The following is a 22,995-nucleotide window of genomic DNA, read 5'->3' as shown; positions in this document are numbered from 1 at the left end:
TTTGATGTATCCTCCGGTCGAATTCGGCAGCCTTAACTCCGTCTTATGAATCTCAGGAATCTGTATGATACTAGTAACAGTAATGGTCTATGGCAAAGAAAGCCCAAAATGGTAGAAATCACCAAAAACCACAAGGGTCACACATGGAAAAGTTAGTTTTATTAGTCTTACTTGTAGAATGTTCGTATTTCGGAATATTCAACGTTATAAATCAACGATATTTCGTTCCCCATACAACTTCTCATAAAGCGGGTTCCTCGCGTAAGCTACAATTAGCCTCCTACTCGCAGACATTCTTTGGGGTCGTCATGCAATCTTCCTCCCTCACATGAGGGAAAACGATTGCGTGACGAGCCCAAAGAGCGTCTGCGTAATAGTTCAGACTCGCACAACGCGAGAATCAATGTCGCGCTCTTCTCGAGACTTGAGCTTAGTGCGTTTGTGGTAAAATTGAACGGCACTCAAGGCGTGCGTGCAACAACAACAACGACATTTATTTCTCCCATTCGCTCCACCGAGCAGCCTGTATACATTCGCCCCCTTCCCTCAAAAAAATTGAGGGAAATCGTTTTTTTTAGGGGTGGGGGCGGATGTACACAGGCTATCCACCGAAATGTAGTAATGAAATCAAAGATTTGGACTTGATCCAGGACCAACTGACTGAGATAGTGCGGAACAGAGGAGAGCGGAAAGAAACTACAATAACGTGACTAGAAATTCACAACTTAAAACTCACATAGCTCAGTTCAAGTCTTTTTATTAAACTTTGATTGAAAACGCTTTTGAGCGTTTAAACATTTCACGCATTTGTTTTGCCGTAAGTTAGCGTATCATCTTGTTAATAACAGAATTCCATTTTCTTGCTGTGTATGTCCCTGGTGTTCATTGGTCATCCTCAACTTCCAGCTGACGGGGTCGGTAAAGTAAAACATATGCACAATGCCAGTCACCTAAAAAGAAAATACAATTATTGTAGATAATATGGTAGGCCATTTCCGAGTTGCTTTGTGCCTCTATTTCAAAACGACTCTTCGTGCAAAAGGAGTTTGATTTGCACGAAAATAAACCTGTCTAACCATTTCATATGAATGGTTTGTGCAGAGGCACAAGGTAACACAGAAATGGCCTATTTAAAAAGCAGAGACTGACGAAAGTCATTGTCAATAACAGGACAGATGCATTAAAACTGTCGTCAATTTATTTTTTACGATAACAAATTGTCAAATTGTCCGCTCTCGCTCGTTGACGCATTGCATAAATTATAAATTCATGTGTCTGTCTGCACATTAACGATGAAAATTAGCCAATGAGCGCGTGAGAATGTCTGCAGTTATCGTAAAATCTTGTCTGATCCAGCATGTTCGGACGGTGTCGGCTCATAGTGCTGGGGAAATAACTTAGAAGACTTGAGGAAGTTACAACTGTCTACACTCCAGCACTTTGCTGACTGGAGGTTAAGCTTTCCACTGTTTGTTCCACTTTCCATTTGTGTTATATATAGCTTATAAACTGGTGAGTAAAAATTTAAAACCCTGTGTTCTGTTCATCCAGGGGCCATTCTGTGTAGGGTTATAAATTATACGTTCATGTGTCTGTCCGCACATTGACGATGAAAACTAGCCAGTGACCGCGCGAGAATTTGGGACGCTGTGACGAAATATGCTGGGGTGAATTAGAGAACGTACCTCCACCGGAGAGTTTCAGAATCTGTTCTGTTGTGGTGGTCGACATGTTGTCATCATCGCACTTTACCCACTCATCTGCAACACAAAGCACCAAGTATTGTAATCTTTCTTGTTTCCCTGTCGTTCGTTTTGTCTTGAGGATCATTGATTGAAAGGAAGACAGGAATATGGGATAGAAAAAAATCATAAATCTTCCGCAACACCTTTTTGTAATACACCCAACAATCCTTAGTGTCAAGAACAGAAAATCGACGGGCGAAAAGCTCTGACTTGTAGCTCGTTTGGAAAAAATATGCTATACGTTTTGTGGTTTGGGTCAATAAGATACAAGTCACGTTCTCTGGTCGCTTACTCTCTCTAGAGTAAGTTGCTAGAGAGGCAGGTAAAATATCAAGCAATATCAAACATATCAATTTGAGAGCTCTTCGTGTGTTAGACAGACTACAGCAAACGCTGTTACCTCCTTTCCTTCTTATCCATGCCAGGTAATGTCCCGAGGACGACGACCGTCCTTGATGAGTCAGCACTGCGGTCAGTTCGTAATATCCACTGTTGTTTGAACCAATATCTTCAAAGAAAATAACAAACCATATTTCATAAACAGTGACAAAAATGGAGCTCGTTTACTAATGAAGAGTTCTTAATTCCTTTTCGCATCTCATCCACACTTAAATGATGGTAAGACCTAACGGTGAAAAGAGAGATTTTTGAAACGCTTGTATGACAACTTTCTATTGTGTCCACAGGTTACCACTTTCCGAAAGTGCACTGACTGAACGCGTCGTTTTTTGTGCGGCGTTCGAACGGAGAAAAACGATACGAAAACGTCCACTTGAACACCTATATCCCAGTGTCACGACGGCTTTAAAGGACTGGACCTATTAATTTCTGTTAAAATTTGCGCAAAGTTGTAACATTCTGACCATCAGGAAATGAGAACGGTTCTAGTCTTGTCTTCTTGTCAACGTCCATCGGTTCCTTTGCTCCTTCCTTTTTACGATTCTGAAATTAAAAAAACAAACAAAGTATAACACACGCTCATAAAACAAAAATACAAGGTGGGAAACAGTGGCAATGTGGTGAACATTGTATAAGGAATGAAACTATTAAAATGAAGGAGTATTAGCTATTAGTAACTTGAAAATCTAAACGTAGTTTGGCGGGGTGCAATGTGGTAAGAATGAAACAAAAACATCAAACATGGATGCAACCAACTTCTTACAACTAACATCCATCAAAATGTATGTTAACCAGCACAGAGAATGGCTATTTTGAACACGGAAAGATTCAACAGATCTGTTTTGCGGAAGCTGTTTTGTTTTCTGAGGATCACGTTTGCTTGTCTCACCGCAGCCTCTTCCACTTTCTTGTCCTCTATTTCTTTAAATTTCGTTCTTGCAGGCATCAACTTTTGCTGTAGTTCTTCACTGCACAAGTCAAACACATCCAGGGACATTGGAAACTTAACATCCTGTTGTACAAATAAAGGAAACACAACGCGTCTTTATCAAAACTGAACTCAAATCAACACTGTACTGAACAACTTAAGAGTCACCTGTGAGAGCATCTTGTTTCACCCTGCGAAAAACAAGAGCCGAAAAAACCGGATGCTCCCGTAGGCTATATAAAGGGCAGGAAAGTCGAATCAGAGCAGGCTTTGAGCTAGCATCTGATTGGTTGAAACGACAAGATCTTTGCTCCAACTGATTAGAGCGAATCGCAAGAATTCGTGACTATCTTTAAGGTCTCTAAGCGAAATGATAATAACATGACTGATAAATACTCTCTTAAGTTAGGAAACACTACTCTTACCCAATAAATTAGATCAGGAAAAACAAAGAATAAAACCTTCAAGCCCTAAGAGCCTTACCCTACCTTGAGAATTTTGGCATTAATAGCGTCTTTCTCCTTAAAATAAAACCTGACAAACTGGACAGTCAAGTAAGCAGGGAGACGACTCAGCTTGGACTGAGGAGCAAGGAAACAATACAAATCAAGTTAGTTGAGTACTTAGCACGGTGAAAAATGTTCCAAATATCAGAAACGTTGTCAATTCAAGAATATAGTATAAACAGGTTGTAAAACGTTTGGTGACTTGAAAAAATGTACAGTAATCTCTTCCTCATCGAAAAGATACTTTTACTCAGTAGGAATGAGCAAAAAACTCATACGATGCGTGACACTGCCGAAAAGTTGTATATAAGGCTCAAAATGCTCTGAAAAGTGTCAAATTTGGTCTGATAAACTAAACGTTTTGGGCTTAGCCCTTCTTCCACTGAAGAAGGGCTAATCCCGAAACGATTAGTTTATCAGGAAAAAATTTGACACTTTTAAGAGCATTTTAAGCCTTATATATAAATACTTTTACGGCACATTAGTAAGTTATTTGCATTAAGATCCGATGCACATAGCTAATTAGAACGAGACAATGTGCAAAAACTTGAAACCTTCTTTTTTCCGCACATCTACAAGCCAAAGATCGTTCCTTTTTCGCCTTACCAGAACGTCATGGTTTAATTAGGTCATCAAACGAAATGCTGTAAGACAACTAAGGAATTTAAAAGATTAGCTAGAATTAAACATGAAGGATGGATTTATTATATAGATAGACTTACTGTCTTGGTGTACACTGCGTCTCGGCCAAGTGTTGGCGAGCGTTTTTCGATACTTTCCTCAAGACGCTAAAGAATAAAGGCAAATTAATACCATCATAAAAACATGCAAGAAATAAAGAGAAAGTAAAAAACAAACAAACAAAAGACCAAATGTTTGCAGGAAGAGAGTCCAAGAATTTTTTTTGACACTATTAGAGAGAATTGAATAAGAAAGGCTTGAGGGAATATTTTCAATACAAAGATTAACGAAATTAATAAAGGACGTTTCGACTTACACTTTTAAGACCAGTGTGCAGGTACTTCACATCTGAAAATCAGAAGAGAACAGTAAGCAACACTTCATTTCAATATTGATACAAAGTCAAGCACATGGGTCATGAAGAAATGGATCACTGAAGGGATATTGAAACTTGTCATGAAATATTAGAGACAAATAAATATTTTATTATCACCAAAATTATCTGGCTGAGTACTATGAAGAAAAGTATGAATACCTTAAATTTTATATTATATGTAGACCCTTAGAGAGTTAATAACAGCAGGGTTGTTTGATTCATCTGTTTTGCTATGTGCAGACTGAAGTCCTCTAAATAGGCCCTTTGCACGATCCGGTCACATGGTATAAAATCACCCATACTGGTGCGCAAGTTGCGCAGCGGGACTTCCAAAACAAAGGCAGGTCCAGGTGGACTGGTACGAGTTGCATTGTTTTGGAAGTCCCACTGTGCAACTTACGCACCAGCATGTGTGATTTTGTACCATGTGACCAGATTGTGCAAAGGGCCTATTAATCATCACAAACCTTGCGAGATAAAACAACTCAGTTGAAAAAGCATTTCATTGGACTTGGTTTCTGGCTCATCTGGGGCCTCTGTACACTTCATGCTAAACCACAGTTAAGAAGTAAAACACTGATAAATGTAGAATAAAAATAGCTATCCCTACTCCTTTATAATACAACAACAAAAAGACTTTAATTACTACCCATTTTAATAAGAGAATATAGCCCAAAGGATACACTGATTCAGACTCAATTCCTGTAGAAAACAAAAACAACAAAGAACTCAGTCCTCTTTTTGTTCTCATAAAATATCAATGCTTGATGCACATACGCACATCCTACAGTAATAGCCATCTCTGGGCTAGCTTTTGTGCAAAAGCATGATATCTTTACAAGTGAAAATAACATGTTATCTTCACATGGCAAGAGATCACCGTTGCTATGGTTGCATAATATATTGCACACTTTTCGCAGTGAAAGTTAAATTGTTTGGTATTTCATTGATGTTGATATAATAAATAGAACATTACATGACCACTCAGAGATACAAAATTTCTCTTCTTGTATTGAAAAATGTTTCACTCATTCGCTATGCTCACTCATATATTTTTCAATACTCAAAGAAAAAATTTGTATCTTTGCCCTGCCATGTAATAAATATCCTCTATGTCCAACATGTTCACTCACCAAAATATTGATCAATGAATCCTTTAGCAGCAGCAGCAGCACTAGCTCCACCATGGTCTTCGTTTTCTTCAGGTTTTATAGCTGGTAACTTCTGCTGCAGCATTCGAACAATCTGTGTCCAGCATTCATTTGCATCCTACACATATCATTAACAGACACGCAAACTGTTTCAGTCAAGTCACATGTGATTAGTTTTCATACCCCTTATGTAAATCAGTGTTCTTTCACCCGCTCTCTTGTCACTTACAGAAGCAGCAGCATGATTTTAAACAAAGTGTATACCATAGATATATCTACATGTATAGTTTATAGCAATTTCTCTGTTATAAACATAGCTTTAAACATAAGTCAGCAGAATTTAGCATTGACTTCCATCTGCCATAAAAGAATAAATTATTTTTACCTGTTGCATGTATATTCCTTGTTCTGTTTTCTCCGCAAACTGAGGAAAGACCCTGTGTAGTATCTATAAAAGAGAGGTAAAAACAGCCATTTAAAAATAGTTTTTTTCTAGTTCTTTTAGAAGTGTACAGGTACACAACAAAAAATGGAGTGATTTTGACTTTGTAAAGATCTAAACATTTCAACAACAGCAGAATCTTCATCCCTAGTTATATTTAAGACCCCAAGTACTGATCAGTTGGGTAACAAACCTGGGGCACTCTAACACCCTCATCCTGCAAGACCCTGACACATCCCATGATACATGGAAACATGTTGCGCTACAGAAATGCTAACAAGTCAACAGACAATGCACAAGGTTTGATACTGCACTATGTGACACAGTTACTCAAATCCTTGAAGTATCAATTCTAAATCCTTTCTGCTTGAGAAGCTGTTGTTCTGCAGTTGATCAAGTTGATGACATATTAATACCTTTTCTTCCAAAAAGTCTTAAGTTATACTACATGTGTGTGACACACATTACTCCCTTGAATTTCCCACAAAAAGCTTCAATTTAAATGTGAAGAGTATCACAAGGAACAAGACTTGTCCAAAAAACATAAAGTTTTGCAAAATTTACAACATGTAGTTCCCAATTACCCAACTAACTGTGCAACCTGTTGATACAAAAGAATTGCCCAAACCTGCAGAAAAATAATGGGCGGCAAAGAATCTGGTGTTTTGTCCATGATTTTGTAGAGATCTCTGAGTGCCGCTGTAACTGAGTGTGCTGAGTCTGTTGGGCTTCCAAGAGTGTTGTATCTGATACATAAAAATGCCACAAGATTTATTTGCTTTTAAACAGTGGTCTAAAGGAATACAATTTCCAGTAAAGAAGCAGCATATTAAAAAATATCCAATGCATGATAAGGATCAAATTAACAAGAATGCTTGAGAAAAACTGCCATACTTTACAAGTGAATCCTTTAGTTCCGGGACATTGCGCAAACATTGCACAGTTGCATTCATGTAACAGGTGTTTCCAAGATTCTGAAGCCCAGTTGGCATTTCATACTAAAAGGAAAGAAGGAATCCAACAACAATTCAAGTAGAAGGATTATATGACAGATCTGTTTAAGTTATGGCAACATGTTCACTGAAACACGAGCAACCCAATCACTAATAAACAGGGTATTAAAACTGGGAAATAGGATGTACTGTAAGTGGTGATAATGTAACTGTAGACACAGGCGTCCCAAACTCACAATTCGAGGAATCGATCAAATATTAATGATTTATGTAGGCGTATCGAGTGAGACATGACTGCCTTAAGTGCGCTGTGTTGTGTTACACATTGGGCCACTGGGAATTTGAACGCTCTACAAGGCATTACAACATATGGAATTTAAAATAATGAAGGATAAAATCGTGTGATGAAATAAAATGTTACTTTTTTTGTAATAAAATTAAGAAAATATACTCACCTTGCCAGGTTTCTGCTGACCATTTGGCCTATTTTGTCATTTTTGGGGGGTTTTCAGGTGTTTTTCGCAGCTTTCTGTAGATGAAGTCAAGGCTGGACACTGCTGTTTCAAAAGACCTGGACCGTGAGGCTGTTTTCTCGCCAAAATTCAAATCCGCTGCTCAATTTTTCCCTCCAACGCAAAGAAGGATAGTCCATCGGTCCCCTTTTCCAGTCGGCTTGGAAAAATCTTCAAACTTTTTGCTCCAATTGGAACAATTTTTGCTTCACTACTGGAGCTTTCAACTTTACGCCACACCTTGTGACTGTCCTCCAGACTACAGCACAGCTTGAAATCAACATTAGTGACCGCTCCTGTATGAGGCATCAACACGCTCCCTTGGGATCGTTGGGAGAGGGTTACATTTTTAACCGAAATTTTTGACTGTGCACCTGTCTGGTAAGTCGCATTTGTCACGCAGGAGCGGTTGCTAGTGTTGATTTCAAGCTGTGCCGTAGTCTTGAGGATGGTCACAAGGTGTGGCGGAAAGTCAAAAGCTCCAGTGGTGAAGCAAAAATCGTTCAAATTGGAGCGGAAAGTTTGAAGATTTTTCCAAGCTGACCGGAAAAGGGGACCAATGGACTATCCTTCTTTGCGTTGGAGGGAAAAGTAGAGCAGGAGATTCGAATTTTGGTGAGAAAACCGCCTCGTGGTCCAGGTCTTTCGAAACAGCAGTGTCCAGCCTTGACTTCGTCTATAGAAAGCTACAACAAACACCTGAAAACCCAAAAAAAATGACGAAATAGGCCAAATGGACAACAGAAACCAGGCAAGGTGAGTATATTTTCTTCATTTTATTCTAGAAAAGTAACATTTTATTTCATTGCACGATTTTATCCTTCGTTATTTTTAATTCCATACAATGCCTTGTAGAGCGCTCAAATTCTCAATGGCTTAATGTGTAACACAACAGCGTGCACTTAAAGCAGTCACGTCTGACTCGATACGCATACATAAATCATTAATATTCAATTAGAATCATGAGTTTAGGATGCCTGTGCTGTAGATTGATCACAAAACTTCTTATGACCATCTCAACACATCATCAAGCAGATCTACACTGTAGGTAGACAGGTGAAGGGAATAAAGAAAATCAGCAACTAGGAGACATTGTCATTTAGCCTGTGTGGCAGGCATCTAAGGGAAAGGAAAGGGGAAAAAACGAGCATGCGAAGTGCAGGAGGATCGAGCGAGCAAAGTGTGGCAGGATCAAGTGCATAAAGCACGGGACGATTGAACACGCAAAGCGCGTGATCAAAGCGTGCTCGATCCTCCTGCACTCATTTTGACCCTTTCCCTCCCCCTTTTCCTCTCCTTCTACAGGCTGCCACGCAGGTTGTTTAATATTCTAAGAATCAAGAACTGTTTGAGATCCACTTACAGCTGAAGCTAACTGTGCTTCTGTCATGTCTTCAACAAACACAGTCTTTTGAGCAGGTGCTTGTGGCAATTCACCAACAGATCCCATCATCAGAAGGGTGATTCCCTGGGCAAAAAGTAAAGAAAAGTATCACAAAAGTACATCAGCCTAAAAGAAAAGCATTATTCTGTAATTTCCTGAATGAAAATTTAAAACCTTGTGATCTAGATATTTTGGTCAAGGATCTTCGAACAATCTACATGTAGGTTATGGCTGGTTTGCAGTGTCAAGCCATCAAAAATAAAAATCAGAACCATTCAATAAATTAAGTCAAGAAACTGGGATATGAAAGATGATTGGTATATAAACAACCTCGCCAAGATTTAGGTCTGTGCAGTTTTTCACTCTCCCGCTATTCAGAGAAGTGTTTCACACAAATTTATAGAGCTTTATATGGAGTCGCCATGTTTGTGCCCCTTGGAGGGACACAAACATGGCGGCCGTAAAGTAACAGAAACATCTGTCATTGAGTTTTGCCATTGAAACGAAAAGTTATTACTCTAGAGCTCCGACACATTGAAATAAATACTTTTTCTATAGCAACAACTGTTTAGTTAGCAGAAACTTGAGCAATAACTCATCTTTTTGACTATTCGAGAGCCTTATCAGGTCATCAGTTTAATGTCACACAATGCATAAACTTGGAAATTCAAACGTGCCCTATTTCAAAATGAAGAACCCTGTCGAGCTTAAACGCTGCAAAACAGCAAGTTGTTAAAGGGTCTTACATCTGATGAAACTAAAACTTCAGAGGGATTGGTAATTTCTTATTTTGGAAAATGATGACGTCACATGCAAAGCGGCGATACAGATGAATAATAAAATTGGTCTGTAAAAATAGAAAACACATGTCATGAGATGTCACTGAAAAACTCAAACATTTGTCTGATCCTGAGCTTAGCACAACATTTAAGTTCACATAAAGTCACTCTTGTGTTTCCATCATGCTATTATGAAATGAAATTGACCCAATCATTATGTAAACCACCCAGTCAGGTAATTAGTTAGATAAATATGATTTAACTATTCCTAATACTTACATTTTTAATCTTGAAGTTTCCCCAATCATTATCCTGAATTGAAAAAATGGTAAATAAAAGTGAAGAGCTTCAACAATGCTTAAAATAAAATCCCAGGACCTTGGTCTTATTTTAAAAAAATGCAACTTAGAATAATAAAGCTAATGAAGTAAAGTGGTATATATACCTAATCCTTTGTGATCATGAGAAATTAAGAAAGCAATAGCACAAGGGGATATTGCAGTACCAATATGTAACCTTATTCCACAACATCATTACAACCACTGTACATTTTTGGTCTGAGTAAGTTCTCGATCAATCAAGCCAACCTGGTTGACACAGCCAGCATTGTAGTATTTCACCCAGATATCTCTAGTTATTCTTGTGTACCCCACCCTACAAACACACACACACCTCCCCTCTCTGATGAAAATGTCTTTCAACAACCCCTGAAGGAACAACCCCGTGAGAGTTCCAGTCTCTGGCCTCTCAACCTTTGAGGATCTCTTTCCATGTACTTTGGGGTACTAAAATGAACTTTAGTGGCCCATGTCGTTTAATTAGAGATCACACTTCTTTATTGTTAAAAATACAACTGAAACATGCAATCTTGGCTCTTCCCCAGTCAAAAGACGATTTATTCCTATGATTTAAAAAAATGGCGAACTGTATACGAAATATAACGTAAAGTTTAGTTGGATCACGTGGTCAATTTAGATATTCACAAGATTTGTCAATGATAGTGTTTACACATTTAAAAAATAATGCATCAATGAATTGAACGGGTAATCAATGTACCTTCACAACAGATCCCTTGAACATGACCTTTTGCCTTTCAGGAGCTACTCCTGATAACGCAAAAAGCTGCGCTTTGAACAGTTCTGGAGATTCGTCGCTGTCCAACTCCACATTCTCGAATTTTTCACGTCCCCACTTTACAGACACTACATTAAGGAGCAAACAAACCACAGATTACATCAACTACACAAGTTTTAAATCAGGATGAGACCGGGTGTAACGATGAAATCGCATACCTTTAAACACCGGCATTTTAGACAGATTTTTGACTAGAAAAGGTTGAGTAAATTTCTGATTCTTGAAAAGTTGTTAGAGTCTTTTGTTGACATCCGCTGACCTACTAGAACACAGTTTCCCACGGTCAAATCTACGCCGTCTAATGAAATGACGTCACTACGAGTGACAAGTCCGCCTGCTTAGTGTTTCCAAAACATGATGAAAGTAATTCGATCACTCCAAAACTTTTTCAACTTTTTATTCGCATGGGTACAGCTTGTTCATTCTCTGGGGCAGGTACTGGTAGCAATTCATATGATTTTCCAGGGCGGCAAAGTCCTTGTCACGAGGCTCAATCGGCCCATGATCATGCCTTCGATGAGAAGCAGACCCAGTGCAAGCCCGAATCCCTTACGAATGATGAGCAAATTGTTTCTCAATCGCAGTGCGAGGTGAACATCACAGAGGGCAGTTCACACATACGTGATCCCGATTTAGAAAACTCAAAAACTGTTAACAATACAGAAACTATGAACCAAACTTCAGCTCTCGAGGGTGTTCCTTCGCAAGCTGCAACTGTAAACGCAGAAGAACGACTTCTTGTTGAGGATTTTAAACCCGGTCATGTTAGCCACGTGGACAACGCTTTTGAGAAACAATCTTCTGGACATGCAAAGACATCAGATGTCGACGGACTGTTAAATGTGTTAGCAAGAACTTCAGATGGAGAAATTGAAAAAGTTGTTGACGAATGTTGGCAAGACATCGAAAATACTTGCAGAAAACAGCGGGATAGAACATCTTCATCGACTGAGTTGAAGACCAAAGGCTGGAAGGTTGTCAGACTGTTTGTTTCGTCGACCTTTGCCGACTATCATGCCGAGAGAGAAGTTTTAGTGAAAAAAGTATGTTTGACCTCAGTTAGAATTTTATGTTATATTTAAAGTTAAAGTTTATGTGGTTGTCATGCACGAATACGCTGGGTCACAAATAATGTTTTAAAAATAGTTTAGTTGCCGGTGTTTTAAAAGGCTATGTCAATAACAATTGAGGTTAAAATTCCATCTTAAGTACATTGTTAGAATCGAAGCAAAATGACTTTTGAGTAGAAAGTTGTCAGAATCTATGTTTCCATGGAAACCATTGGGGAGGTTGTCGTCCTTCCACAAGACACAGAAGTGTCATTGACACTCTAACTTGAGTTACTTTATTTTATTTTTAAATTTGTTTTCTTATATTATTTTTTTGGAGGGGGGAGGGGTGAAAAGTTTCAAGCTATAAGGTGGACTCATTACACATGACAGTTTATCTGGAAGAAAGGAGGGGATGGTAAGACAATCATTAGAAATGCCTACACCCAATTACTTTTACATTACACAGGTTGTTCCTGAGTTGCGTGAGTGGTGTGAAGAGAAGTCAATCCAGCTGATTGAATGTGATCTTAGATGGGGTGTCCCTAAAGATTCCACAACTGAAGCAACTATCAGAACTTGTTTGGGTGAACTTGATCGTTGTTCAGATGAAACCGATGGGGAGCCATTTTTCTTGAACATGCTTGGAGAAAGGTGATAGATTATGATAAACAAGTATTTTTGTTTGATATTCAGGGTTTCAGGAGATACAATTAGTAGAGGAGACTTTTTCCGTCAGCTTCAAATTACCAACACGTTAATTTAAAAGTTTCTTCTTCTTCTTCTTCTTCATCATCATCATCATCATCATCATCATCATCATCATCATCATCATCATCACCATCATCACCATAAAATATTTAGCCCCCTAAATCTCAGACAAAAAGAAAAATTCAAAACTTATATATATAACTGTAACTGTTTTTTAACAATAACAGAATTATTATTATTACTTCTAATAAAATGAAATGAAAAATACCTGTATGCCTGCTGGACTTATTAATGCAATTTTACAGTACTTTTAAATATAACTTAAACAGTTAGGGGTGATTTTTTCCCACTTGTAGGTATGGATGGATTCCAAGTTCTTCTGAAATATCACAAGAGATTCAAGAAGAATACAAATGGATCTTTCCTACTTCAATAACACATATGGAAATCATACATGCAACATACAGAATGCAAAGTCAAAATGCGGCATTCCTTTTTAGAAATGCTGAGTTTCTCAATGATCTGCCTCCAGAGATCTTGAAAGCATTTGTAGATGTTCATCCTCTAAACAAAACACAATTAAAGGTTATTTATGTTAATTTATGGTGATGGTATACGGTAAAAATTTAAACTTAATTATAATTAAATAATAATTTGAAGCATCCAGGGGTTTCATTAACATTTTCAGCAGGAGGACAACTGGCTTTCACAGGCAGACAAAGCTTTTTGAACTGAACTCCTTTATAAGAAGAACTTTCCTCTAGGTGGTCAAACCAGTTGGGCAAAATCATCTTTACAGCCCAGTAATTTGCCTGGTACCATGCCGTTAATGAAACCACCGGTAGAGACCTCAGCTGGGAGACTCAAAGCACTAGCTTTTGGCACAGGAATATCTGACATCATTTTGGTTTTCAGCATGAGGCATGATTGATCAATGAGGTATCACCTCAACAGGGAAATAAGTAGCTTTTGAGAGTGTTAACATGGGTGAGGAAGGGAGGACCTGAATGGGACCATGTATCTCAAACATCTGTTATCCCACCTCCCCTACAGCTTGCACCCCACCATGCTGATTGTTACCCTCTGTGATTTGTCAGAAATCTTGAAAAATAAAGAAGCTGTAAACAGTGAAACTATTTGTATTTTGTTTTTAGGCATTAAAGGATAAGCTGAGACAAAGATTCCCTGAACAAGTATTTGACTATTCCTGTCAATATGATGGGATTGACAAGTCATCAGGAATGGCAAAGGTATTTTTACAGCTGCCAAGTAATACAATTTCTTGTTTCTCCTTGGCTTATAAATACAATTTCAAGCAGAGTGGAGACTGGTGACCTTGTCACCTAGGTGACATTACATTATACGGCTCCAGAAATTATCCATACCCTCCCCATGCAAAGTCACTGTTAATTCTAAGGGGGTGTGGTTGGGGGGTCGGGTGGAGGTCTGTGCTCCTGCAAGCAAGGCACTGTGAAAGATTATTCACATTCCCTTCCAAACATTTTCAAACTGGATTTACCAGTAACTTGGAAAGGTCTTTTTTCAATCCTGTTCTAAATGCCTTCTTATATTTTCAATTATTTCAGGTCAAACTCAAAGGGTTAGAAAATTTCAGTCAAGCTGTGCTTGAATTTTTCAAATCAGCCATTACCAGATCAGTTCCTAAGGTGACTCAAGGACTATCCACAGAAGAAATTGGTAAGTCTGATTATTCCATTTAGACAGGATGTTGTGCCTACTAAAAGTCACCCCAATCCACCCTGGCTCAGCATTTTTGTTGATTACCCCAGGAGTATACATGAAAATGGATACTGTAATTTTTTTGGCTGGAAGCAAGCATTGTAAGAGTATTAAGTGACTTGCAAAACAATGCAACTAACATCAACCCTAAGGCATCAGCACCTCCCTGTTGCAAGGATTAGAATAAAAAAAATTTAGAACCACAAAGCTATATATATGTTTTTTTCGTTCCATCATTTTCTTTGCACAGAACTCTCAATGCACAACCAGTTCATTGAACTGCGAGGTCAACTCATGTTGGGACGGAGTAAAGAAATTTCTACTATAATGCAATATGTTGAGCATGGGACTATATCTGATAGACCCAGTGCAGAGGGCCTTGTTCCACTTATGGTCCTGGGCTCCTCAGGATCTGGAAAGTCAGCACTGATGGCTCGTTGTACACTGGACATTAAAAAGCTTGGGTTGCCATTATTCTTCCATTTTGTTGGGGCTGGACCAGGATCTACAAATCCTGTCAAACTTGTAGAGAAACTAGTCCGATGGCTGAAGAGTTTGAGTGTAGCAGGTTTGTGAATTTGTCACTAGACATGTTTTTAACAGTCCAAGCCGATTTTGAAAAGAATAATAATATCTGAAGTTGATGTGAGTTACAAAGAAAAACCTTCTTATCATCCTAAGTTAAGCATTGTCATAGCGTTCCTCTTAGAAGGCTTGCTACAACTAAAATGGAAAATCTTTGAAGCTGATAGAGTTGATAAAGAGTGGAAAACAGGGAGGAAAGAAAGGGGAAGAAAAACGAAAAAGAGAGAAGAAATCGGACCAAAATCAGAACGACAGCTCTAAAAAACCTGAACTGAGTACTAAGTACTGAGTACTGAAGAAGTTAAAGATCTGGGTTAAAAGAAAATTGTCCTGTAGAATCATCAACTTTAGCTTTACCCTCCTATACAATTCTTAATATTGGAAGTAAACAAAAAAGGTGATCCCCAGCCCTTTGTGTTAAGCGTATGGCCTAATTGGTTCTTGCTTGTTTTTGTCGCTACACCCTGAAGATCCTCCATATCTTGAAGACATGAGCAAGGAACAACTCCAACAAGAGATCAAGAAAGAATTAGAAGAAATTGGCAAAAGAGGTGAAGTGTTTGTGGTCATCATTGATGCAATCAATCAGGTAATTATAACACATATGTTATTTGCCAGCTGGAATGTCCATAAAGTGTAAAACTATGGCCGAGGTCTTGAAAGTGCTGCCCGAGGCTGCAGGCCGAGAGCAGCATTTTCAAGCCCGAGGTCACAGTTTTTCACTATACAGACCGACTCTAAGTCGGTAAATAACTTATTCAATTTTTCCTCTCTTTCAAATCACTTTTATAATTATGGACCTTTTCTACACACACATCGCGCACGCGTTTAATACCATGACGATGGCCAGAGATATGAAAATCCGGACCGGGCTAAGAACCAATTAGATTGTACGATTGGTTACCGTGCTTACTTCTTAACTTTCTTATTTCTCAATATCTCAAGTCCGTCAATCATAGAGAAGTGGCATACATGTATGTGCTGTTTACAGTGCATGTGTCAGTGAGCAGGCAACCTGGCTAGGGGTCTATTGAAGAAGGATCTTTATCACGGACAGAACATTTCTCTATTTTTAACATCAAATCTATAGCCATACTGAGGCCTCCGTTCTCGTTTTAAAACACTGAGTTTATCTATTGTCCTTGTCAAAACGATGCAGAAAACGTGTTCAAAGAGAAGAGTTTTCAAGGCGCAGCGAAATAGAAAGAGCGGATACCTTTTGCTGAACACTCAGACGTAATTTACAATTGTGAATATTGCGTCAAGAACGTTTTGTCTTATGTCACTGTTTCAGCAATACTCTAAGCCCGCTTTGCTGAACTATTTTGGGAGATGCGTACACCAGAAAAGGTACTTTTCCAGGTTTGAGATTGAAAAAAGGAGAGATTTCACCAAAAAGTATAGAATAAGGGTACGGGAAAAGGGCCTGTCACAATATCTCGAACGCCACACCCAACGCCTGATTAATTCAAGTTTTTTGTAACGGGACACTCATGTGAAATATGTTGGGACAAATTGCTCGATTATTAGCCCAGAGGCCATTTTTTTCTTTGTTCTTTTCTATAGTTAGCGGATGCTGAAGCAACAGACCACATGGACTGGCTTCCAAGTATTTTCCCACGCAATGTTCGTTGTGTGATCAGTGCAGTGACTGACAGTCGCTCTGCTCGAGTCCTGTCCAGTGAGCAGCGCAAGCCCCATGCAGTACCACTTCATATAGGAGAACTTGACGAGTCCGCTCGAAAAGAGATAGTGAAGCACACTTTAGGAAAGTATAACAAGGTATTCCTCCGTTTTGTGTTGCCCATACAAAACCTAGACTTTTCCTAACTTTTGGGATTTTTAAGCTTCCAAAAAGGAATGAAACCGCTTTCAGTCACTTTGGTCAGATTATTAGGTCAAGAAATCGAATTAGAAAGCTTCTTCTTACTTAGACAAAGGGTTGTCTGCTGAGGCGAACTAGCCAGAGCAATAAATGCTATTCATTGTCGTATTACAACACAGGTCAAGAAAGAGTCGCTAACTCACCAGCATGAGAGGCCCGCAGTGCGTGCAGTCGTTCTAGATAACTACATGTGTGAGTAGATGTTGTTGCAAATCAAATGTTGAGAGATTTTCTATAAACATTGTACAGTTAACTCTTTCATTTACTATTTCAAGAAACTCGATGCAGAGCAGATGGAGTTGTTAATTGGTTCAGCAGGGGCGCGTAATCCTCTGTGGTTATCGTTGTCGTGTGAAGAGCTACGCGTGTTTGGAGTCTTTGAAACGATCACTCGTCATATTAGGAGTTTACCAGCCACGTTAAAAGAACTTCTGCAGTTTATAATGAACAGACTTACCAATGAAGACCAAGAAAACAACATTTACAAGGTATTTTATTTTTTGAGTAGCCGCCTCTGTAGGCTCCATTTCTGCCACTCTCTCAAATCCGGTCTGCTGGCGGTCTTCTTTCCCGAACAGCGGCCGGTCATCGAGCTTACCGCCTCTATAGTAATCTTCAATGTTCTATTAAAAATAAAGGTGGTATGCTCACGCGTAGTGTTTCGGATTTTTCTAGTCCAATCAGAATGTGAAATATTTCACGTCAGCTTGACGTGTTCGCAAAATTTCATGTTGCTTAGCAATGTCCCTGCATAAACACGACAGTCCCTTTCCGGAAAGCTATACTGCCGAGTTTAGAGATTTCCGCCAAATAGAGATTTTTGTCTCACAGATTCCAATAAAATTATGTCCAGTTTTTTTTTTTCTCTCTCTCTCTCTCTCTCTCTCTCGTAGGTTTTAGGGCTGCTGGCGTGTAGTAAAGGTGGCTTGAGGGAAACTGAGCTCCAATATCTCCTCAGTGATGATTTCACTGAGTCTGTCCCGATGATGATGTGGGCTGAAGTAAGACGTACATTAAAACCATTTCTTAGAAACATTGGAGGGAGAAGAGAACAGGAAAGACTCGATTTTTTCCACGCATCAATACAAGAGGTTACGTAACCAGACTGTTTAATCTGTATTTTCTTAACTGACTGTTCATAGCAGACTTTCATGATTGGGAACAAACGGAAAACGTACATCATTTTTTAATTAAACGATTGTCTGTTTTCATTGAGTTGTGCTACAAAGGTTTTAACCAATCGCAGTGCACAAAGTATCTTTTTTGTGTTATATAAAGATGTTTATTACTTTGTTACATGAAAATGTTATAAACTTCTTCTTTATATATCCTTGAAAAAGTCAATGCTCTTCGCTCTTTGACCAATGTACATTACAGATCCCTTCCAGATCATGAACGCCTCTTCTTTTTTCTCGCAGGTTGTATTGGAAACCATTCTCGTAGATTTTGAGGAAAAGAAAAAGTTTCATTTAAAACTGGCAGATTTCTTTGCAGATCACTGCAAAGATGAAGAGCGAGTGATTTACATGGTGCCAGAACAACTCAAATTAGCTGGAGAAAAGAAAAGACTGTTGGAATTCCTGAGAAAGGATCAGCGCTCCATAAACAAACCTGGCTTTTGGAAAATCAGCTACTACAAGGTAGTTTGAACATAAAACACTGGAGATATGATTGTCTTATTACTTTTAAGATATTTTTCCGCTTTTTGCCTTTTTCGTCATGAGGTGTTTTTACAGCCTTAAAAACTAGGATATTTTAGCCTTCTTCATAGTTAATTTGATTAATTGTACTGTGACAGGCGCGATGGCTTTATGGTTAGGACGCAGGACTCCTATTCGAGAGGTCTGGGTTCAAACCCTGACAAAATGCTCGGGAACCTACCTGTGGCACTGGGTACCAGTAACTTCATCACGGTTATTGAAACTGGATTCGAACACCAGCTTGACAACTGAAGTCACTTGCCTTGGAAAGGTCTGGATATAAAGTCTTTACGTTTACCAATACCAAACTGCCACTTTTTCTTTTCAGGATCTGCGTTGTAACAAATTACTTCATCAGGGAACAGCATTTGCCCACGACGTTCACATTTGCCAGTTCTGCAGTACAAGGCGGGGGGCTTTTGGAGACGTGTTTCAATTGAACAAAGATTCATGTTTCATTTGTGGACGCTTTACGACATGGAAAGACGATCAACGGTCCGCTATGGTGTGCCATTTTCATAAGCCGCCTGGACCGCCAAACGTGAAGATGTGCATTTTATGCAGAAAGCCTGCCTTTCAGAATGCTGTTAAGTGTTACTTGTGTCCTATGTGTGGGACTGTGGGGATTAAAAAATGTGTCATGCTTGTCGGGGACTGGTTGCATTCCAGGTGATGAACTTTAGCAGGAGTAAAAAGAAAATGAACATATCTACAAAGATTCGGAAAGACTTTGTCTACACTGTTGTATCGGCGGGGGTATTTTGCAGAACGCAAAAAGCCAAATGCACCGTTTTCTTACGTTTAGTTTCACTAGTGTTTGGTTGCGGTTATTTGTTGGACAGAATACCACAATAGAGATCATGTAGCATTTGGCCCGCAAACGCAAGCAAACATGAGTGAAACTAACTGTAAGTAGACAGTGCCTTCTGCGTTCTGTAAAATTTCCCGCCGCTATCGTATGGGATTGAAACAGTGAAGATGTTGCTTCATGAAACATGGGCTGTGATGCGACACTTTCGTTCTCAGTCAATCAGATTGGTGCGTCAGAGATTTAAATGAGCAAACTCTACACACAACAGTCAAGAGCTTACTTTATCTTGAATTTTTTGCTCCGTCAATCGCCCAAGGTTTTGAAGCATTACCGTACGTATAGACTATACCGGTATTTAATTTTTAACAACTTCATCGTTGTTGCCAGTTCAAGTAATGCACTCACGGTTTAACTCCAAGATTTTCAGTTCGATGTTTCTTCGGCGTCAAATAGATTCCATACTGGCGTGCTTCTGTTCAGTAATTGATCACAGATGACGTCAAAATGTGGTAAGAACAGAAAAGTGGCACACGAGGCGATAGCCGAGTGTTTTATGCTTTCGCCACATTTCACTGCATTTTGATAAGTAAGAACCAATCAAATTGCAAGGATTTATTATATAATCAGCCATTTTAAATACTTTAAATGTAGTTGTTTTTATCCGTATGAAGGTGTGAAGTCTTGTTTTCTTCAATTCTTATTTTTTCATACTTATTTTTACACGACCCCACAAGCCAGAGGTTTTAAAATTTATCGTGTATAAAAGGTCATCATCATCATCATCAATGCGATGTAAGTTAAGTTTTGTATGTGATGTAATGGTCTAGTATTGTAATGTAGTGAATGTAAATAATATCACGTCACCCTGTTGTAAATATCGTTTTCAAAAGTAGAAATGAAACCCCGCGAAAGGAATCTTGAATAAACTCGGATTAGAATTTGACAGTACAAATTAAATCAACCATTTAGGGTCTTCATTAATTTTACATTTGAATGTTAAAACTCGTAGCCTCTTATCACTTATGAAACGTATTAAACCCAGTTTACTTTAATTGTACAGTTTAATACGTCTTTTAATAACAACAAATTGGCAAAGTTACAATTCACCTTTTCAAGATCCATAAGTATCATTTAGCCAGAACCTTCTATTTCTTTGCACTTCGTATACAAAGGGACCCCTCCATGGGTCATCAATTGTACTAGATTCCTTGTTATAAACTACTCTATCAAAACACAAACTTGGTGGAGGGGTGACTGATCGGGGTGTCGGAAACAACATGGTGGGCTTGATAAGCCGCACGTCCTGTCGACTCGTTTGCATTTCCGCATCTGCCGCCATGACAAGAATGTCGGCGTTTCCGCCAAACGAGCAAATCCGTGAAAGATTTTTACAGTTTCTTAGCAGATGAACGAAGGCGTTCGTGATGGTCTCACACTCCCGGTCTTGGTAACCTGATAGCTGTAAAGCTTCCAGCTTGTGGCAGTAAGTGGCAAGGTTGTTAAGAATCATGTCTAATCCAAAACCATTGGGAGGAATTTCCTCACGGTATGAATCTATTATAGGAAGGTCATCATGTCCTGTGTAGTAAGAGATACCAAACCGCCTCAATTCTGTCAAACACCGCAAACAACGCTCCAAACAAGAGGCTGTTTTCAACGTCACGCCCACAACGAGGCAAGAAATGTTTGGGCAATTCTGCGCGATTTTACAAATCAATTCTTCATTCCCTGCAGAGGTCACAAAACCGTCATCTAGATTGAGGACTTCTAGGGATCTAAATCGCACCATGTCAGACAGGATCCTGGGAGTGACCGCAGAATGTTCGCTGCAGTTACTCAAGTTAACGTACTTCATGTCTGTTTGATTTGAGAACAAGGTGTCGAGACCACGCGAAGAAATGAAATAACACGAAGAAAAATCGATCTCTGTTAAGGACGAGTTTTTCCAACTGCATTCGCGCAAACAATCGTCCGTGACTCTGGTGTACGCGAGAGAAAGCGTTTTCAACATTTTGCAATTGCATAGAAGAACCGGCAAACTATATCCGCGGATTTTGAAACATTTGGTTAGCAGAAGAGACTCTAATCTGGGACAGCTGTCAGCCATAATTTTTACGTCTTCGTCTGTTACCTCCACACAACGACACAGATCCAACAAGCGAATTTGACTCATCTTTTGTAGAATTCTACCATTCCAGTTGTATCCTATCGTTTCATCTACAGCCAGTATCTCAAGGTTCGGAGTACAGCGAAGCAGGCGTAATACAAAAGACAAATTGCCGCGTAACAAACGCGCGTCTAGCGTTTTTAACTTTCTCAAAATGTGCAAGCGAAATCTTCTTTTTTGCCGCGTAAAGAAACACTTTTGAAGAGTGAGTTCTTTCATTTGCGTGCATATTCCCGTTAAAGTGACCATGAACTCTGGTGTCAGACTACATTTGATTAGATTCAGCTGAGTCAGAAGCGAGCACGATCTCTTGGTAATGATTTCTTTGATATTGTCCTCGTTCTTGCTTTCCAGCTGAAGAATTCTCCATAGTGCCCCGTCCGAACTTACTCTCTGCCACCTCTTGCTGACCTGAGCAGCTATGGCAAGCTCCCAGCGAGGGAGAAAATTCAAAATATGAAGAAGAATGCTGTCGGGAAGGTGGTTAAAGTGAAGACCCCTGCTCATCATAACATATGGAGCGTTAGGAAGAAAGCCATTAGTGAGGCGTCATAAACAAGGTTTTCCTGCACTTAGCGCGCTTTCTGTTCAATTAGCGCGCGCAAATTACATTTTTCAATTTGTATTCTCAAACTTAAGACTCTTCTCCTTTGCACATGTTAGGAAATAGACGGCAATACAGCACCGTGGTCTTTCCCGTCTCCTTTCCCATCCATTTTGAAAATCAATATGATAAATGGGCCCTATAACAGAGAACTTATTTCGGGGCATAACATATAAACGTTAAGAAAAGTTTGCCAAAATTAAACCTTTTTTTCATAACCCAAGTCCACAGAGATTTTCTTACAGGTATATGTAAGTAGTCCCGAGGGGGAGGTGGAGGGTGGCTTGGTCAACATAGCGCGGATGATTTTGACCCGCGCGCCGTGTTCCTGACTATCATGTGACTATAAAATTAACCAATGATTTGACACTGAATAGATTTTATCCTTTCTCTTTTTACTCGCTCTGCACAAAATCGTCGAAAAAAAGGATTCATGACTTAACTTTGTCCACTGCTTCAGAGAAAAGAGAAAATCATTAGAATTGCAGATATATTTTTCACATCCATATCTGAAATAGGAAGCGTGCTGACTGAAGAATTAGTTGACTGATTACCTGCAGTGGTAACTGACTGACTGAACTGCTGAACTGATTGACTGATGGACCGACCTATTGACCTACACTCGGGTTCAAGCATTCAAGCTGTAGTGGCCAAACTTCAAGATTTGTCCTGAATATGGGGGGGGGGGGGGGGGGGCAATGTTTGGTGCTATATCTATTACCTTATTTGCGATCTATGTCACAAGGCTTTTTT

At 39.2% G+C, this 22,995-nt stretch overlaps 3 protein-coding genes across 4 annotated transcripts; 1 reads left to right on the top strand and 2 right to left on the bottom strand.

Moving 5' to 3' along the window:
* Positions 1–741: 741 nt before the first annotated feature.
* LOC110060065 (ubiquitin carboxyl-terminal hydrolase 14-like) lies at positions 742–11,271 on the bottom strand. The gene is made up of 18 exons (XM_089280254.1): positions 11,149–11,271; positions 10,913–11,058; positions 10,136–10,168; positions 9,057–9,161; positions 7,123–7,226; positions 6,857–6,974; positions 6,172–6,234; positions 5,769–5,904; positions 5,319–5,337; positions 5,103–5,185; positions 4,576–4,607; positions 4,301–4,366; positions 3,561–3,653; positions 3,034–3,156; positions 2,609–2,687; positions 2,146–2,253; positions 1,686–1,760; positions 742–950 (listed from the first exon to the last, which is right to left on the bottom strand). Exons 1-18 carry the CDS (start codon positions 11,162–11,164, stop codon positions 883–885), a joined length of 1,467 nt encoding a protein of 488 aa, XP_089136380.1. The 5' UTR covers positions 11,165–11,271; the 3' UTR covers positions 742–882.
* A 42-nt stretch (positions 11,272–11,313) lies between these two features.
* Positions 11,314–19,360, top strand: LOC110059916 (telomerase protein component 1-like). 2 transcript variants are annotated; one of them, XM_089280251.1, is made up of 12 exons: positions 11,314–12,033; positions 12,509–12,693; positions 13,107–13,335; positions 13,905–14,000; positions 14,337–14,448; positions 14,741–15,058; positions 15,546–15,664; positions 16,642–16,857; positions 17,236–17,448; positions 17,854–18,051; positions 18,379–18,600; positions 18,989–19,360. In XM_089280251.1, exons 1-12 carry the CDS (start codon positions 11,395–11,397, stop codon positions 19,331–19,333), a joined length of 2,892 nt encoding a protein of 963 aa, XP_089136377.1. In that variant the 5' UTR covers positions 11,314–11,394; the 3' UTR covers positions 19,334–19,360. The 2 variants fall into 2 exon arrangements, with proteins under 2 accessions (XP_089136377.1, XP_089136378.1); XM_089280252.1 differs by lacking the exon at positions 18,989–19,360 and having other exon boundaries at positions 18,455–18,526.
* A 1,153-nt stretch (positions 19,361–20,513) lies between these two features.
* LOC149096778 (uncharacterized) lies at positions 20,514–22,921 on the bottom strand. The gene has a single exon (XM_089280253.1). It carries the CDS (start codon positions 22,146–22,148, stop codon positions 20,583–20,585), a length of 1,566 nt encoding a protein of 521 aa, XP_089136379.1. The 5' UTR covers positions 22,149–22,921; the 3' UTR covers positions 20,514–20,582.
* Positions 22,922–22,995: the final 74 nt, after the last annotated feature.

The sequence above is a fragment of the Orbicella faveolata genome, unplaced genomic scaffold (genome assembly GCF_042242905.1).
Source record: "Orbicella faveolata isolate gen_17 unplaced genomic scaffold, um_ofav_v1 contig_47, whole genome shotgun sequence".
Lineage (NCBI taxonomy): Eukaryota > Metazoa > Cnidaria > Anthozoa > Scleractinia > Merulinidae > Orbicella > Orbicella faveolata.
The sequence above is the reverse complement of the archived record's forward strand: the minus strand, read 5'-3'. Positions and strand labels throughout refer to the sequence as shown.

Coding starts and splice junctions, on each gene's coding strand:
- LOC110060065 (XM_089280254.1), bottom strand. Junction 3,157..3,560: donor TTAATGCCAAAATTCTCAAG/GTAGGGTAAGGC, acceptor TTTGTACAACAG/GATGTTAAGTTTCCAATGTC. Junction 1,761..2,145: donor ATGGATAAGAAGGAAAGGAG/GTAACAGCGTTT, acceptor TTTGTGTTGCAG/ATGAGTGGGTAAAGTGCGAT.
- LOC110059916 (XM_089280251.1), top strand. CDS start 11,395: ATGGGTACAGCTTGTTCATTCTCTGGGGCAGGTACTGGTAGCAATTCA. Junction 12,694..13,106: donor TTGAACATGCTTGGAGAAAG/GTGATAGATTAT, acceptor TCCCACTTGTAG/GTATGGATGGATTCCAAGTT. Junction 18,601..18,988: donor GGAAAATCAGCTACTACAAG/GTAGTTTGAACA, acceptor TTTTCTTTTCAG/GATCTGCGTTGTAACAAATT.
- LOC149096778 (XM_089280253.1), bottom strand. CDS start 22,148: ATGATGAGCAGGGGTCTTCACTTTAACCACCTTCCCGACAGCATTCTT.